Source organism: Sinohyriopsis cumingii, chromosome 8 (assembly GCF_028554795.1).
Source record: "Sinohyriopsis cumingii isolate HCF-2022 chromosome 8, ASM2855479v2, whole genome shotgun sequence".
NCBI lineage: Eukaryota > Metazoa > Mollusca > Bivalvia > Unionida > Unionidae > Sinohyriopsis > Sinohyriopsis cumingii.
This window is the reverse complement of record NC_142968.1, coordinates 84392919-84406849: the sequence shown is the minus strand read 5'-3', so window position 1 is coordinate 84406849 and position 13931 is coordinate 84392919. Positions and strand designations below refer to the sequence as shown.

General features: G+C 33.3%; 1 protein-coding gene across 2 annotated transcripts in view; it reads right to left on the bottom strand.

Moving 5' to 3' along the window:
- Positions 1 to 73: 73 nt before the first annotated feature.
- LOC149794030 (uncharacterized) overlaps positions 74 to 13931 on the bottom strand; it is a 67955-nt gene continuing 54097 nt past the window's right edge. For both annotated transcript variants that reach the window (XM_089967970.1, XM_089967969.1), the window contains 4 exons: positions 11199 to 11324; positions 10394 to 10489; positions 8225 to 8313; positions 74 to 2650 (listed from right to left, as the gene is read on the bottom strand). In XM_089967970.1, coding sequence (XP_089824096.1) covers positions 2506 to 2650; positions 8225 to 8313; positions 10394 to 10489; positions 11199 to 11324 — 456 coding nt within the window. In that variant the 3' untranslated portion in view covers positions 74 to 2505. The remainder of the gene's footprint in view (positions 2651 to 8224; positions 8314 to 10393; positions 10490 to 11198; positions 11325 to 13931) is intronic.

The following is a 13931-nucleotide window of genomic DNA, read 5'->3' as shown; positions in this document are numbered from 1 at the left end:
TTGAAGCTTTTACTAAGTTTTATGGATTCGGGCTTAGCAAATAGATTGGGCAAATTCAATTCACTGATGAATGATGTGAAAGTTTTTTATTTGCTGAAAAACAATGAGAAAAAATGCACCATGTACAATGTCAGATTTAATTATGAAACACAAGTGACAAGTTTTACTGACAAACATTTATATAACTTATGAATGAGCAAAATATAAAATTCAACAATGATAAGATCATGTACTAGAAACAAAAACTAACAGCATCATAAATAATGGATATTCATTCCATATGAATGGAAAAGTCACTTAGCATTATAGAATCTTTGACTTCTAGACAATAAAAACTTAACAAACAATATAACAGTATCACAGAATCTTTTAACAATAATGTTTTTGTGCAGTTAATGAAGAATTTCATATGTGTATCAGCAAATCAAATTATTTCAAACCACTATGAAGATTTATGTAAAATTTCCTTTAATACTTCTAATCATACAACAGAGAGTATGCAAAAGAAGTAATGACATAAATCTACACAATGCCTTTTAATGTCTTGTCTTTTTTTGTATCAAAGCAGCAAAGCATGAAGAACATCAATTGGAACCATTTTAACTCAGCTGTAAATGCCAGGGTCTAAGATGACCATGCAATCGCATAAATCTGAAGGCCATGGCCTACAATGACCTAACATTCTTGTACCGAAAATCAGACTCAACTAAAAATTTGTATGTCTGATTGATCAGCGACTTGAAATTAACAAACGAGAAATTTGGCACTGCCATAATAACTCTTTATTTGACCACAAATCTTACTCAAAATTAGTTGGGCCAATTAAATCTTACTCAAAATCACTCTGACCAATCAAATCTTAGTAAAAATCACTCTGACCCATCAAAAGGCTGCATTTGCCAAATATGAGAAATATTTCCAAGTCTGGAGTAACATTTTCATATTGAAATTCCCAATAATGTTTTCGGCCTGCTGATAAAAAACTGTGCTTGCGTCAGATATTAATTTTTAATGCTAATTCAATTAGAAATGAGTTTCAAAAGTAGGACCAATTGTGACTGATCAGTCTGAAAACTAAGCTTGAGAGGTTTTGGATTTGAAGGCCTGAATTTTGAGTTGAGACTAAGTCTTAAGGAAGGACTAGTTTAAGTCTTCATGCCTGAACTTACAGGTATAAAAATATACAGTTTTGAAACCAGTACCTTTGAATCCAACTCCCATCATCATACTAATCCCACAACAATAATATCAGTAACAACCACAAAACTAAGTTAAATTACAGAATACTGAACTCCTGCAATAGTTTCCTGACTCTAATTAGGAATGTTTACATCCTGCATTTTTCTCAGAAAGCAGTTTAATTGTAAAACACCACACACTCCTGCCATAAATTAATTCCTCAGCAATTTCATTCTAGACTAATGCAGACTTATTTTTTTAAGTCAAAATGATTTGTTGCTGAATGGATATGGTAAGAAAAGTTCCAAATCTAGGTAAAAAACAAATCACCATTAAAACTATGCCACTGAAAAAAGAATGGATATCTTGATGGATTATCACTCTTATTCCTGGTTTCCATTTCCAAACTTTTACATGTAGTCACTGTAATTCAGTGAAGGGGAAGTGCTGTCCATGAAAATTGTCACTCTCTATTATTTTACTTCATAATGTACATGAAGTTCAGAAAATGGAACTCAAGCTTAAGGGAATATTTAAATCTAAATTGTCATAATCTAGCATGTCTTCCATTTATTTAACAATGCCAGATTGCAGTCATGAAATCTGCAATTAACGTGAAAATGTCAGAATATCTCTAAATAGTTCATTGTGTCAAGGGTCCCAGGTGTCTGAGTGTTATAAGCACTTGCCTTCACAAATCACTCACATCTCACCTCTGCCCATGTGGGCTTGAGTCTTGGTTCAGGCAATGTGGATGTGTGAGAAAGCTTGCCTGTAGCTTCTGACTGAGTCAGTGGTTCTTCCCAGGTTCTTCACTGACCAGCTATAATGGCTGCCATGTATACAATATTGTCTGCCAAAAATGGCTGCCATGTATAGCTTTACACCTCGTCAAGCCAAACCAAAAGAATGTTTTTGAAGCAAACTTTCTTGCCACACTAAATCTCTATCCATGTTTCCTTTCAATTCAACTGTGATCTGCTTTTGGCCTACAAGGACTAATACTTGTTAGGATTTCTGGAATAAGCGAAAGTTCAAATACAATACTGTGATTGGTCTTGTGTGGAGTTTATGTAAATCATGCATCATGCATATGATATGTTATAAATAAAATGCAACATGGACTGTGACTTTAATATTAACACACAGTATTCAGTTCTTTCCCAATCTAGCCTACAAGAAATCCAGAGGTGCTACATAAAACATGTTAACAAAATTTAAATGTTACTCTCTCTCTCTCTCTCTCTCTCAAATAGACCTTTGATTACAAGCATACCTAAATCTTTATGTATGAAATATAAGTCATGATCACTGCATGATATATGTTCACCATATTCTGCCATCAGCATAGGCTGGGTGAGCAAGTCTATATGCATGACGCTTCCATGATTCCTCGGTATTGCGCTGTATTAGGAGTTGATGGGCTTGGTCTTCTTGCCGGCGTTGCTTTAGCCTCTCTTCAACTTCCTTCCTGTGGTGATCAAGACAAATTTTAATAAAAGCATAGCTGCCAAGCCCAGAATACAAAAATACCGACTGATTATGGCAAAAATATTGATTTTCAGGAACAAATATTGATTCTTAAAACTTTAATGCATATATAACTATTTATAAACATCAACAACCATCAGTAAAGTAGGACAATAAATTATGTAATTATTTAATGCAAAAGATGCATGTGTTGCACTCTTGCACCTTCTGAACAGGCACTCTGTTCCATTTAGGTAGCCATGCAGAGGATGCAAGATTGCTACATACTAACTCTCAGACACAAGCTGTTTATAGGAGTCTCTTTCACACCGTGTTTTTTCAATCATTATTAATTCCAATGTACCATCTTTCAATGATCTGAATTCTGTGCAATTTTTTTACTAAACAGTTTTCATTCCAGCACACAAGTAATCCTTTGCAAATTTAAAGTCTTGAAAAAGTGTGTAAGTAAATTTCCAGCAATACTAGCAACTAAAAGATGATGATTCACTGTTTATTTTTTAAAGTAAAATGAACTTCTGATATAATTACATCAAGGTTCTCTCTGGTATTTATAAAAGTTGTACGTGTTTTTGATGATGAAGCAGCAAGCTGATGTTTATTATCTTTTTTTAATCCTGCTTTATTTCATGAGCACCTACATGGACAATAGTTACATCACAATTACACAATTTACAAAATGCAAAGTTTCCTCAATTACGAAATGGTTTCATGACTCTAAACATAACAGCATAATTGTCCTTCCAGTTTTGTTTTCATTTCTTTACTGGAGAAAATTATGACTCTTCTGCTTTCCTTTTCAACATGACTAAAAGTTGAATACTATAAAGCTGAGACACACTGAAAGCGGTAACTGCACTGTGCAATCCAATATGGTGGTTAAGGACCACATGGTAGCCTCAGTTTCGAATGAACCAATCATATTATAAAACTCTATATATCTATATGCATGTGACACATTTACTCTCTGAATGGAACTAGGTGACCGATCTAAACATAAAATTGCATGGAAATTTTTTATTTAAATTTTTTTAAATTAAAAAACTGATTATTGACAAGAAAAAAGTACAATTGTATTCAGGTCGAAAATATGGAACAAATATGGTGTTACGAGTCTATGCTCTTAAAATAAGTAACAGAAAAGAGTGAAGACAACCAGCTTTGTAAAATGTAACAAATAATTTATTTCCCTAGACTACAAAGTAAAAAACAAATAAGAAAACGGAACTTACAGTATTGCAAATTAAATCCAAATTGTAATCCAAGAATAAAAAATCACATATACTATCAATGAAAAGTTCTAAGTGAATCACATTTCAAATCTCGATGAAAATCCAAGATGGACACATGCAATTGTCAGCATTGTACTGATTGTCAAAAGTCTCTTGTTGAATCACAGAAAATATTTTACTCCAGTTTTTGAATTCTGTAGAAATTTCAGTAAATGTCTTTGTCCAAGAATTAATTTTGAGCATGTTTGTATTTCCAGGGAAAACAATCACTTGAATTCAATAATTAGAAGAAAATAAAAATTCAGCTCCAAACTGGACACAACATAAAACAACTTGACATCTCAAGTGTTAAGGAATGACTGATAGAATTCTTATCATAACATCAGTTGTAAGACTAACTAAAATGCAAAACAGACTCCTGGATGAGGGTCAAGAGTTCACCTTTCAAGGAAAAATTTAAGTTTGCTTACAAATTAACATGTGCCTCACGTCACATAGTCTAGATATGATCTTGACTCAACTTACTGATTCTAACTCTTTTTTTTATTACCAAAACTGCCACCAGTTTTAAGGTCAGCAACTAGATACAGTGTTTCTATTATTAGATATTTACATCAATAAAATAAAAAAATTAAGAAAATCAATAAAATCAAACAGAACTGAACTTAATTCTAAAAAAATTAACTCCAGTAAACAATATTACATTACAATCACATGTAATAGAATAAAAAATATTTTAAAACTAACAAAAAATAATTAATTTAAATATACATAAAAATGGGAAAAACAGGAAACTTGGCAGCTATGCAAAAGGAATATAAAGTAATGACGATATTAATGGTAATGAACCTAATAAATACATATAGAATGAACACAAATGTTGATGATGATGCCTGCTCCAATAGCACAAGTACCAGAATTAAAAAGGCTGCTGAAACAGCAGCAAATTTTTTTAAACCAAAGGCAGAGATGCCAACTACCAAGGATATGAATCTGGAATGACAGTTGAAGAAATTCTGAATCTAGACATAAAATAAGAAGGCCACAACCTTCATGTTGAGCCAATGATCAAAGGACTGTTGCAGAGCTCATGACCTTGAATCAAATGGTTCAGAGCAAGCATGTTTCAGAAATGTATTAGCTTTATACTGATTCATTGAAAGTAAGAAAGAATACCATCAAAGAGTTCTGAAAATAAGGCAATTAAAACGTGAGTCTGACATTGCTCAAATGGGTCGTTGATGCATATCAGATTGTAAATGCAAATTCACAAGCCCATATTGAAACTGCAGAGGAGAAAGAAAGAGTAAATAACAGGTACAATGAATACTGGTGTCACTTGTCTCCTTTTCATGATAATTAAAAAGGAATCACTTTTACAGCATAAAAGGGCAAGCCATGTATATGACAAGCATTGTCACCTGGATGATTTTCTGCCCCAGAATCTAGGACCTGATTTACAAATCAGAAATTGTTCAGTCCAACCTTTGAAGTAGTACTTGGTGTTGTGAGGGTTCATTGATTCTTGGGTTGTCATAACAATCCTGGTGTCCCGTTCGTGAAGTCATAACTTTAAAAGCATTGTGATTCACACCTAAAAGAGCTGTGTTTAAGGCACTTGACATGTGAAAAAAAGGTTGCATGTTTGAGATACACCATTTGATCAGCCTTGATCAATTATTTAATTTTTCATAAGTTTTTAAGATCATGGTCTTATTTGCTTCTAGTAATTAAATATGAAGTGTGTCAGAAGGAAATCACATTGGGTTATATTTTTTTTATTATCAATATTTGTAAATTTTTTATTAAAAGCCACAAAACACCAAATAAATATTAAAATAATTTGTAGGACTGAATCAATGAAATGCAATAAAACATTCACTTTGCATGTGATAACATGAACGACAAATGTTTCTGGCACTTTAATAGATATTAAAGAATTTCAAGTGTGCAGCAGTATCAGTATTTTTCTTGAAAAGCTGTTAACATTGTTAAGCTATTAAGATTAAAGCCGTAATTTTATTCTTCTTTTAGAAAGGTTATGTTGAAGGCAAACAGATATTGGATCATTTTCTTTAAGTAGGTGACCCATTTGATTAATATTTGTCTTTAAGCCTTGATAATTCCATGATATCAAGTTGTCAGACATATTAATGAAAGTGGTGAAAATGATGATACTTCTGCACACTTTCTCTGAGATATATAGGGCTTTACAGTGTCTACACTATTTTAAACTCCCCAAATTATTAAAGAGCTTGATAGGATCTTGAGATCCTTTTGGAAGTCTAGTAGATTCTTTACTCGTCTCTTTATTTGGTTTAAAGCCTGCATTCCCTTTGGTACCAGAGGTCTACAGTTATTTTGTTGGGATGGATCAAACTGGTTTCTTGGTTGTAGAGTTGGGAATCTTATGGGACCAATGGTTTGATGTTCTTTTTATGGGCTTGATTTGGGAGGTTGTTCATATGCAGTATTAGGTTTCTTAATTGCTACATTGCCCTGCTGATTATTTGAGTTATGTAGTTTGTTTTCAGCTGTGTACAGTCTGGGTAGCTACAATGATAGTCTTAATGGCATTAAGACTGTGAATTTACTCTGACCATCTGGCCATGTAATGTCCTTTGGGTGCAAACAGTATCAGTGGCATGTTTTTTCTTTAATTTAGCTGTACTGTTGTAGGATTTACCAGCTGAGTTAAGTGAAGCTGTAGCTTATACCTGGCCTCATGAAAGCTCATGTGTTTTTCATTCTCCCCATGTTGGATCTCCTTAGCGAGTATCACTTGCTGCAGCCTAGAGTATGACATTTTTTTCCCAAGCAACCTGCACAAAAGATTTTATCTGAGCAAGACAATCCTTTGTGACCCTCCTGCCTGTATCAGGGACAGATTGGTTTACTCTTCTAGCTATATTTGTGGTAGCCATATTTCAGAATGCTGAAACATTGCAAAAGATTGGGAATGAAAGGGTCAACAGGAATGTTCAACAAACTGGTCTTGATTGATACAGCAACTGGTACAGTTGAATATCAGAATGTAAGTGTTTGTAGGAATCAACTTGCCATTATGGTAACTGTTGATTTTTTTCCTTTTAAGCAACACTGCAAGAGCAATGATTTTCCTGCATCTCAGTCTCACTGCAGTCATCTAAATCTCTAGATCAAAGAAAACATCTTGAATAAACCGAGAGACTTGTACTGAAATACCTTAATGGGTATCTCCACAAACTGCATTGAATGAAGTAGATTGTCAGGTTAAGCATTGCTGATACACTTTGCACACAGTACACCTCAATTTCGTGGCTTTTTAACCAAGCCCTGAAGTGTTTTAACTATCACAAATGGTGATAGCTTAATCAGTTTTTGGATCTCAACATAGAATTCTTGGCCAGTTCCTTCACTTAGACAAGTTTTCTCATCCAAGTCAATGTTTCAATTATACCTGATCCATTTGACTATGGACAGCCTCTCCACCAACAGCATGGGATACAACCCATGGTGAACAGGTTACCTCTGTTCAGTCACCTATTATGGCATATAGGATAATGCACAGATCTTATTCTGCTGATCTGGATATCTGTAACTGAAGGAGGCCGATCAGGGATTACAACTCTGATAAATAATGACATAGAAGACTGACTATCAAATTCAGCTGAGGCATTATAAGAATTATGAAACCAATTACATCTGATGAAAATTAAGAGAGTTAATGTGCAGAAATGAAAGTGGGTAGATTTGAAAATCAGGGGCTATTAACCATGCCAACAAATAGAGACAATCAAACTAAACCAAGACTTTACAAAGCTGGCTGCAAAGTTTGGTTGACAGTTAATAATAATGATAGAAATTTATTGAGCAGAAATACTAGGTGGGTGGGTCTGCTGAACAAGGGCTTAACTCTGCCTAATGATGACAAAGAATGCAGACAATTTAAAGCTATCACATTCTCATCAATACCAAGGTTGACAACAAATTAGGTTGAAAACCAATACATATTAGTGGATTGTTGTGTAGGAAATGAAAGTCTGACAGATGGATGGAGGGACAAACAAAAAGACCAAATTTAATATCCCGCTTTCTATGAAAAGGGGGGAAAAAAGTATATAATGATGTGAAGATATTACAATTTACAAAACAGTGATGAACACATGAGACCATTAATCCTGACAGATGTTCATAATAAGCCAAAATTTTCAGTAAACCAAACAAATAATAAAACATATAGATCCAGCACAAATTAGAAAGAAGTAATTTGCGAAGGCTCAGTTACTTTTTGCAAGTTCCAATGTATACTGGCAAATTAAGATATGAAATAATTAGCTCACCTTGCTTTTTCTGCAGCCTGACTGTTTGCCTCATTATCTACCTTGACTTTAATCTGACTGATCATAAATGCTTGTCCAAACACTTTTGCCTGAAATGGCAAATGCAAATTTCTGATGTAATAAAAATTTAAGATAGAATATATTTAAGAAAAAAAATTATTTGCATTACTTAACCTTTTTGTTCTCAATTCTCAAAGCTGACTTTATTAACTCACTGACAGCATAATAAAACCTTCATCCCAAAATATGTTTAAAAAAACAATGAAAATATTGCCCAAGTAGTGAACTGAACATCACATTATGAAAGAATGAATTCTACTTGGAAGAGGAAATCAATGATACCTTATTTACTTTGTCAGTAGGAGTATTAGACACCAGAAGCAGTATTTCCAAGTCTATAGTAGAAGTCAGACAGGTGTTGTTTACCTTCAGTGCCAAATATTTCTGTAATGGGTGTAATTTTTATATATAGGAACCATTGAAGGTATTTTTTACTTTGAGCATTCATCATTACAACGGATTCAATTAAGAATTTTGAACCATCTGTCATTAAAGTCAGAGTAACCAATGAACCTTATATAATTTTTTATCTTCAAAACACCTTCCACTGGTCCCATGTATGTTTAAACAGAACAAGCATTTTGTTTCACGTCTACAGGATGTACCAAATAAGAGTTCCTCAAAGATTGGTCCCATGTATGTTTAAACTGAACATGTCAAGCATCTTGTTTCATGTGTGCAAAATGTACCAAACAAGAGACTAATACTCTACTGGCCCCCCAAAATACTCTATGAATTCAGGACAAGACCATTTCTTCTGTTTAAATGCTGAGGAGTAATAAGATTTTCAAAAGTAGCCACTGTGGCAGCCATAATGGAAGTAAAATTAACACCATTTTCATTTAGGACTAACTAGACATCATTAAAAGTCTTCTAGTGAAACCTCAAATCAACATGACTCCCCATTCATGAGAAGTAGCAAAGGCAAGATTTTCAAGATGGCTGCTATCATGATGGTCATATTGGAGATTAGACTGATGCCCATTTCTTTTAGAACCAGCCATATATCATAAGAAGTCTTCTGATGAAGACCCCATGTCAATACAAATTTCCATTCATAAGAAGTAGCTTTAACATATTTTCAACATTGTGGAGATACTGAACATTAGATCATGTTCATTATCATTAAGGAAACATTAGACACAATAATAAAAGATTTTAAGAAAACTCGATATTGATATGACCATCTGTTAAGGTGAAATAGGGACACTAATCGTTTCAGGATGGCCACAATGGAAGTCATATTGGATATCTGCACAGCACAATTTTCACTCAGGACCAACCAGACACAAGTTTTCTTGAGTAGCAGTAACATGATTTTGAAGATGGCTGCCATAGTTGTCATACTGGATATCAAATCAGCACCATTTTTAATTAGGACCAGCTAGATAACCTTAGTCTTCTGGTGAAAATCTCAATGTCAATATGAATTTCCATTCAGGAGAAGCAGATTAAGCTAACTTTTAAAGATGGCTGCCATAGTGGAAACCCCATGTTAAAATGATTTAGGTGTAGCAATATGATTTTTAAGATGGTTGCCACATCAGCCATGTCTGACATCCAAGTAGTACCATCTTCAGTTAAGACCTACAAGTCTACTGGTCAAAAGAAGTAGTTATAACAGGCTTTCCAAGAGGATATCATATTAAAAGAATTTTATTTTATCACAAACAAGACATCATAACAAGTCTTTTTGAGAAAAACCCATGTTGATTTTTGATCATTGATTCAGTTGGAGTAACAATAACAAGATTTTAAGGATGACCCTACAGTGGCTATATTGGATATTCAATCAGCAAGGTTTTCATTTACAACCAACAAGTTAACTATGTGACATTTCATGTAAAAAAATTAATTTTAGGAGGAGTTGCAATAACAAACTTGTTTTAATGGATGGTAAAAAAAACAAAACAGGTCATCTTTGACTAGTGGAGCTAAAAGAAATGGATTAGCACATTGTTACTACATTATTATAATGCTTTAGCTTTCAAGCAGTTATCTTGGATTTTAGAAAAAAAAAGAAACATATATAAAGCTAGGGACAATATGGAAAAGGCTTAAGCACAAATACAATACCAAAGGGAAAGACAGTCCAATGGACAGACCCACCTCTCCACTGTTGAAGAAGTCCACAGCTTTCTGAACTGAGGTCTCATCAGAAAGCAGGAGCCAGCCAGTGCCATTGATACTTCTAGTCACTGGATCCTGCAAAATGGACACAAAATTTAGGATTCTAAGCAACTTAGCTTTGTGACATGCTTGCTTAAAAAGATTCATTTTGTTTTACAAATATTGATGAATGAGATAATGACAGGACATGGCTTTGTTATTCAACTTATAAAGAATAATAACAAATATTTTCCAAAAGCTACACTGTGTCAAGACCAGGGCTTTACAGATCTTGGCCCAATGATCAACCCTTACAGTGTTTGACTTGGTATTTCATAGGCAGATTGCTGTGAACAGAAATCAGAAATCATAGTATTTCTTTCACAATTAGCTCAAATAGGCTTTTCATTAAATAAGACTATCTGATATAAAAGTTTCAGAAATTATTAAAAGGTTGGGAGAAAGGCTTATCATCAACTTTGAACTTATAATTTGAATAATATGGTTTATATTGAATATAGTCATCATTTTAAATTAACAATGGATTCTAAAGGAAATAAAAAATAACAATCATGTACCCATACTGCAAAACCTTGATCAATCGGTCACTGTTGAGACCACACTTTATGGAAATTATATACAGATGGCCAATTTGTAACATGAAAGCCAGGTTACAGTGATGACAGTTTACTGTACACTTTTTTCTGTGAATAACAACAAAAATTTCATTTTTCTAAAGCACAGAATCTTCATATAATTGATAAAAATATTTTCACACTTGTATGTAGTATCTCACAATGAATACCTTCATAAAGCAGACTTCCTCCAAACTGCAATCTGCTTCCATTTCTAGAATTGCCTCAATCTTCTGAGTGGTCGTGTTGCCAGGAAGGTTGCTGAGATAAACACCCAAATCCCTACTCTTACTCAGCTAAAATTAATTAAATAAACTGGATTATCTCCAAGTATGTCTACCTTCTATTAAGTATTGATTAACGTGCTACTAGTAATAGCAAATGCAGTGATTTTATGTAAAGTTTGTCAGTCTTTTGATACAGATCCGGGATCTGTTTTGTCACTCAGACCAGGAATGAGTCAACCAGAACATGATTCTGTTCTTGCACAGAACAATGGAGTCAAAACAAAGATGACCATCTCATGTGCCATCTTGATTCAGTTCATATACTAAAACTAAACTTGATAATCCTGTGTCTGCCATTTTGTTTCAGTTGAACCAATGTCACTTGTCAGTCACACTTTGATTGAAGCAATGATATAACACATCCACTATGAAGGTCATCATAATGACCAACCAATCATCAAATTCAGAACTCTAGGCAGAATTTTTGGATTAAGAATCCAGGATTCTCATCTCCCTAAACTTGATAATTCCCTGCCATTTTATGAAAGTCTCAAATTCAATCTAGGGATTTCCCAAATTTGCTAATGCCTCTTCATACAAATTGTTTGTTATTCAATTTACTAATTATTAACTGATGATTCTAGAATCAGACACATATACAAGCATATACACAACTATACACATAAACTTGATATTTTAGATGTCCAAATGATAATTAATTTTATATTATTTAACTTACATGTAAAAACTAAATTATTGCTTACTACAATGAAAGAAAGAACTTGGGTAATTTTCCAATTCAGAGCAAGAACTATGTTTGCAAGAGTTATTTCCTTCCTAAGACAAACAAATGGTAAACTTTTAACAAAAGAAATCCAAGTAAAGCAATTGTTTGAAAAATGAAATGTAGAGAACTGAATTATCTGCAAAACTTCTGCATATATTTCCATAAGTCCATATCATTACAAATAAATAATACTGAACTCTGAAGTCTAATGTATCTAGAGTCTAGAGTTTGATGATGCAAACTTATGGTGAAGTTTAGCTATATTAAAACATTTTATTCTAAAGCTTTACATGAGTGTTAGAGCTCGAAAATGCATCATGAAAGAATCTACATGCACACAAAAACCCTACCATATGTAAGTAACATGTTGAAGAGAAGTGCCGTTAATCAAATAAACTACAAGGCTAAGTAGTTCTGTTAACACATGTACTCAGTATACATAATAATATACAAATGATGCCACATTTTTCATGTGTTCTCACAAGAAAACTCTCATTACAATCACACTATAATATCTTCAGTTTCAGAAGGTCAACTGACCATCACTATAATACCTTCAGAGGTAATTGACCATTCAATGATGATATCAAACAGTTCATTTAAGCTTAGATTTAGACAAATTGTTTATGTTATTCTAGTACAGGTTTTATAGGCCAATACAGATAATGAAAAGAAAGGGGTACATCATTGAGACATCAAGAACTGAGTGTCCTTTGAAAATGTCATGATTATATGATGCTTGATATCAAGTCCATGACAGGCTTGAAAATAAAGCACATTATTGTACTGAGTAACACCAAAACAGCCCTGGTATTTAAGGCTTAGACAAGTAAACTATGGGGATACAGTACTATCAAAACATTACACTGGAATTTAAGGTATATATATGTAAACTGGACACAACAGGACCCAAGTGGGGATAAAACCATTTAAATATTGAGTGAGAATAACATTTTAGATGTCAAATTTTCATAAACAAAATGCTGATTTTAGGTTGAAAAAAATGCTACAAAGAAAAATGAGTAATGCATCTGAGTTCTGCATCAACCATTTTCAACTGAAACCTGCAAAATATATGTGGGTAAGAACTATATCATTTTACTCATCATGCTAAGAATCAAAATAAATTCTTGACATTAAAGTTTCCTGTATTCAATTTCAATGGTCCGCTATTAATGTTACTAACATGAGCCTAAGTTTTATCACAACACTTTATGCAATATCATTCCTATAATATCATGATATTTATACTATTTCCCTACAAAGTGCAGTAAAGAAAGGTACCTTGTCAAGGCCAAGGTTAGAGCTTGCAGAACATTCCAAAATTTTCCAGTGGCCAGTGCCTAAAGACTGTTACTATTTATATCTGACAAACATGAATCACTTGAAACATACTAATGCTTGAGCACAGCTAATTATGGCAAACATTCTTATCTTTATTAGTTAATTGGCAATAAATTTACACAGGCTAGATCATGGGTGGGGTAGGCGAGTGAATCTCAAATCTGTATGGCACTGCTAATCTATATTTTTGGCAATATCATTATCATAACAAATCCAATGATGTTGATATATGATAGCATTTATAACTGATGTAGCTGATAGAAAAGGTATATCTCAGGTTGGGAAGAGAAAACCATTCCATAAAGTTCATCATAAAATGTATACTTGAAGAATCAATTGATCTTTTATCATTTTCATGACCATGATAAGTTGTTTGATTACATTGCAGTGAATACTAAACAAACTAACATTAACAATCAAAACACAAAGGAAAAACACACAAACAGAAGTGGCCGTAAACATGTAGTACATGTAATTTAGATGCAATTTACTCATAAAATGGATGATTTAAAATATTTAAACTTCAACTCTAGTAAACAGACAAC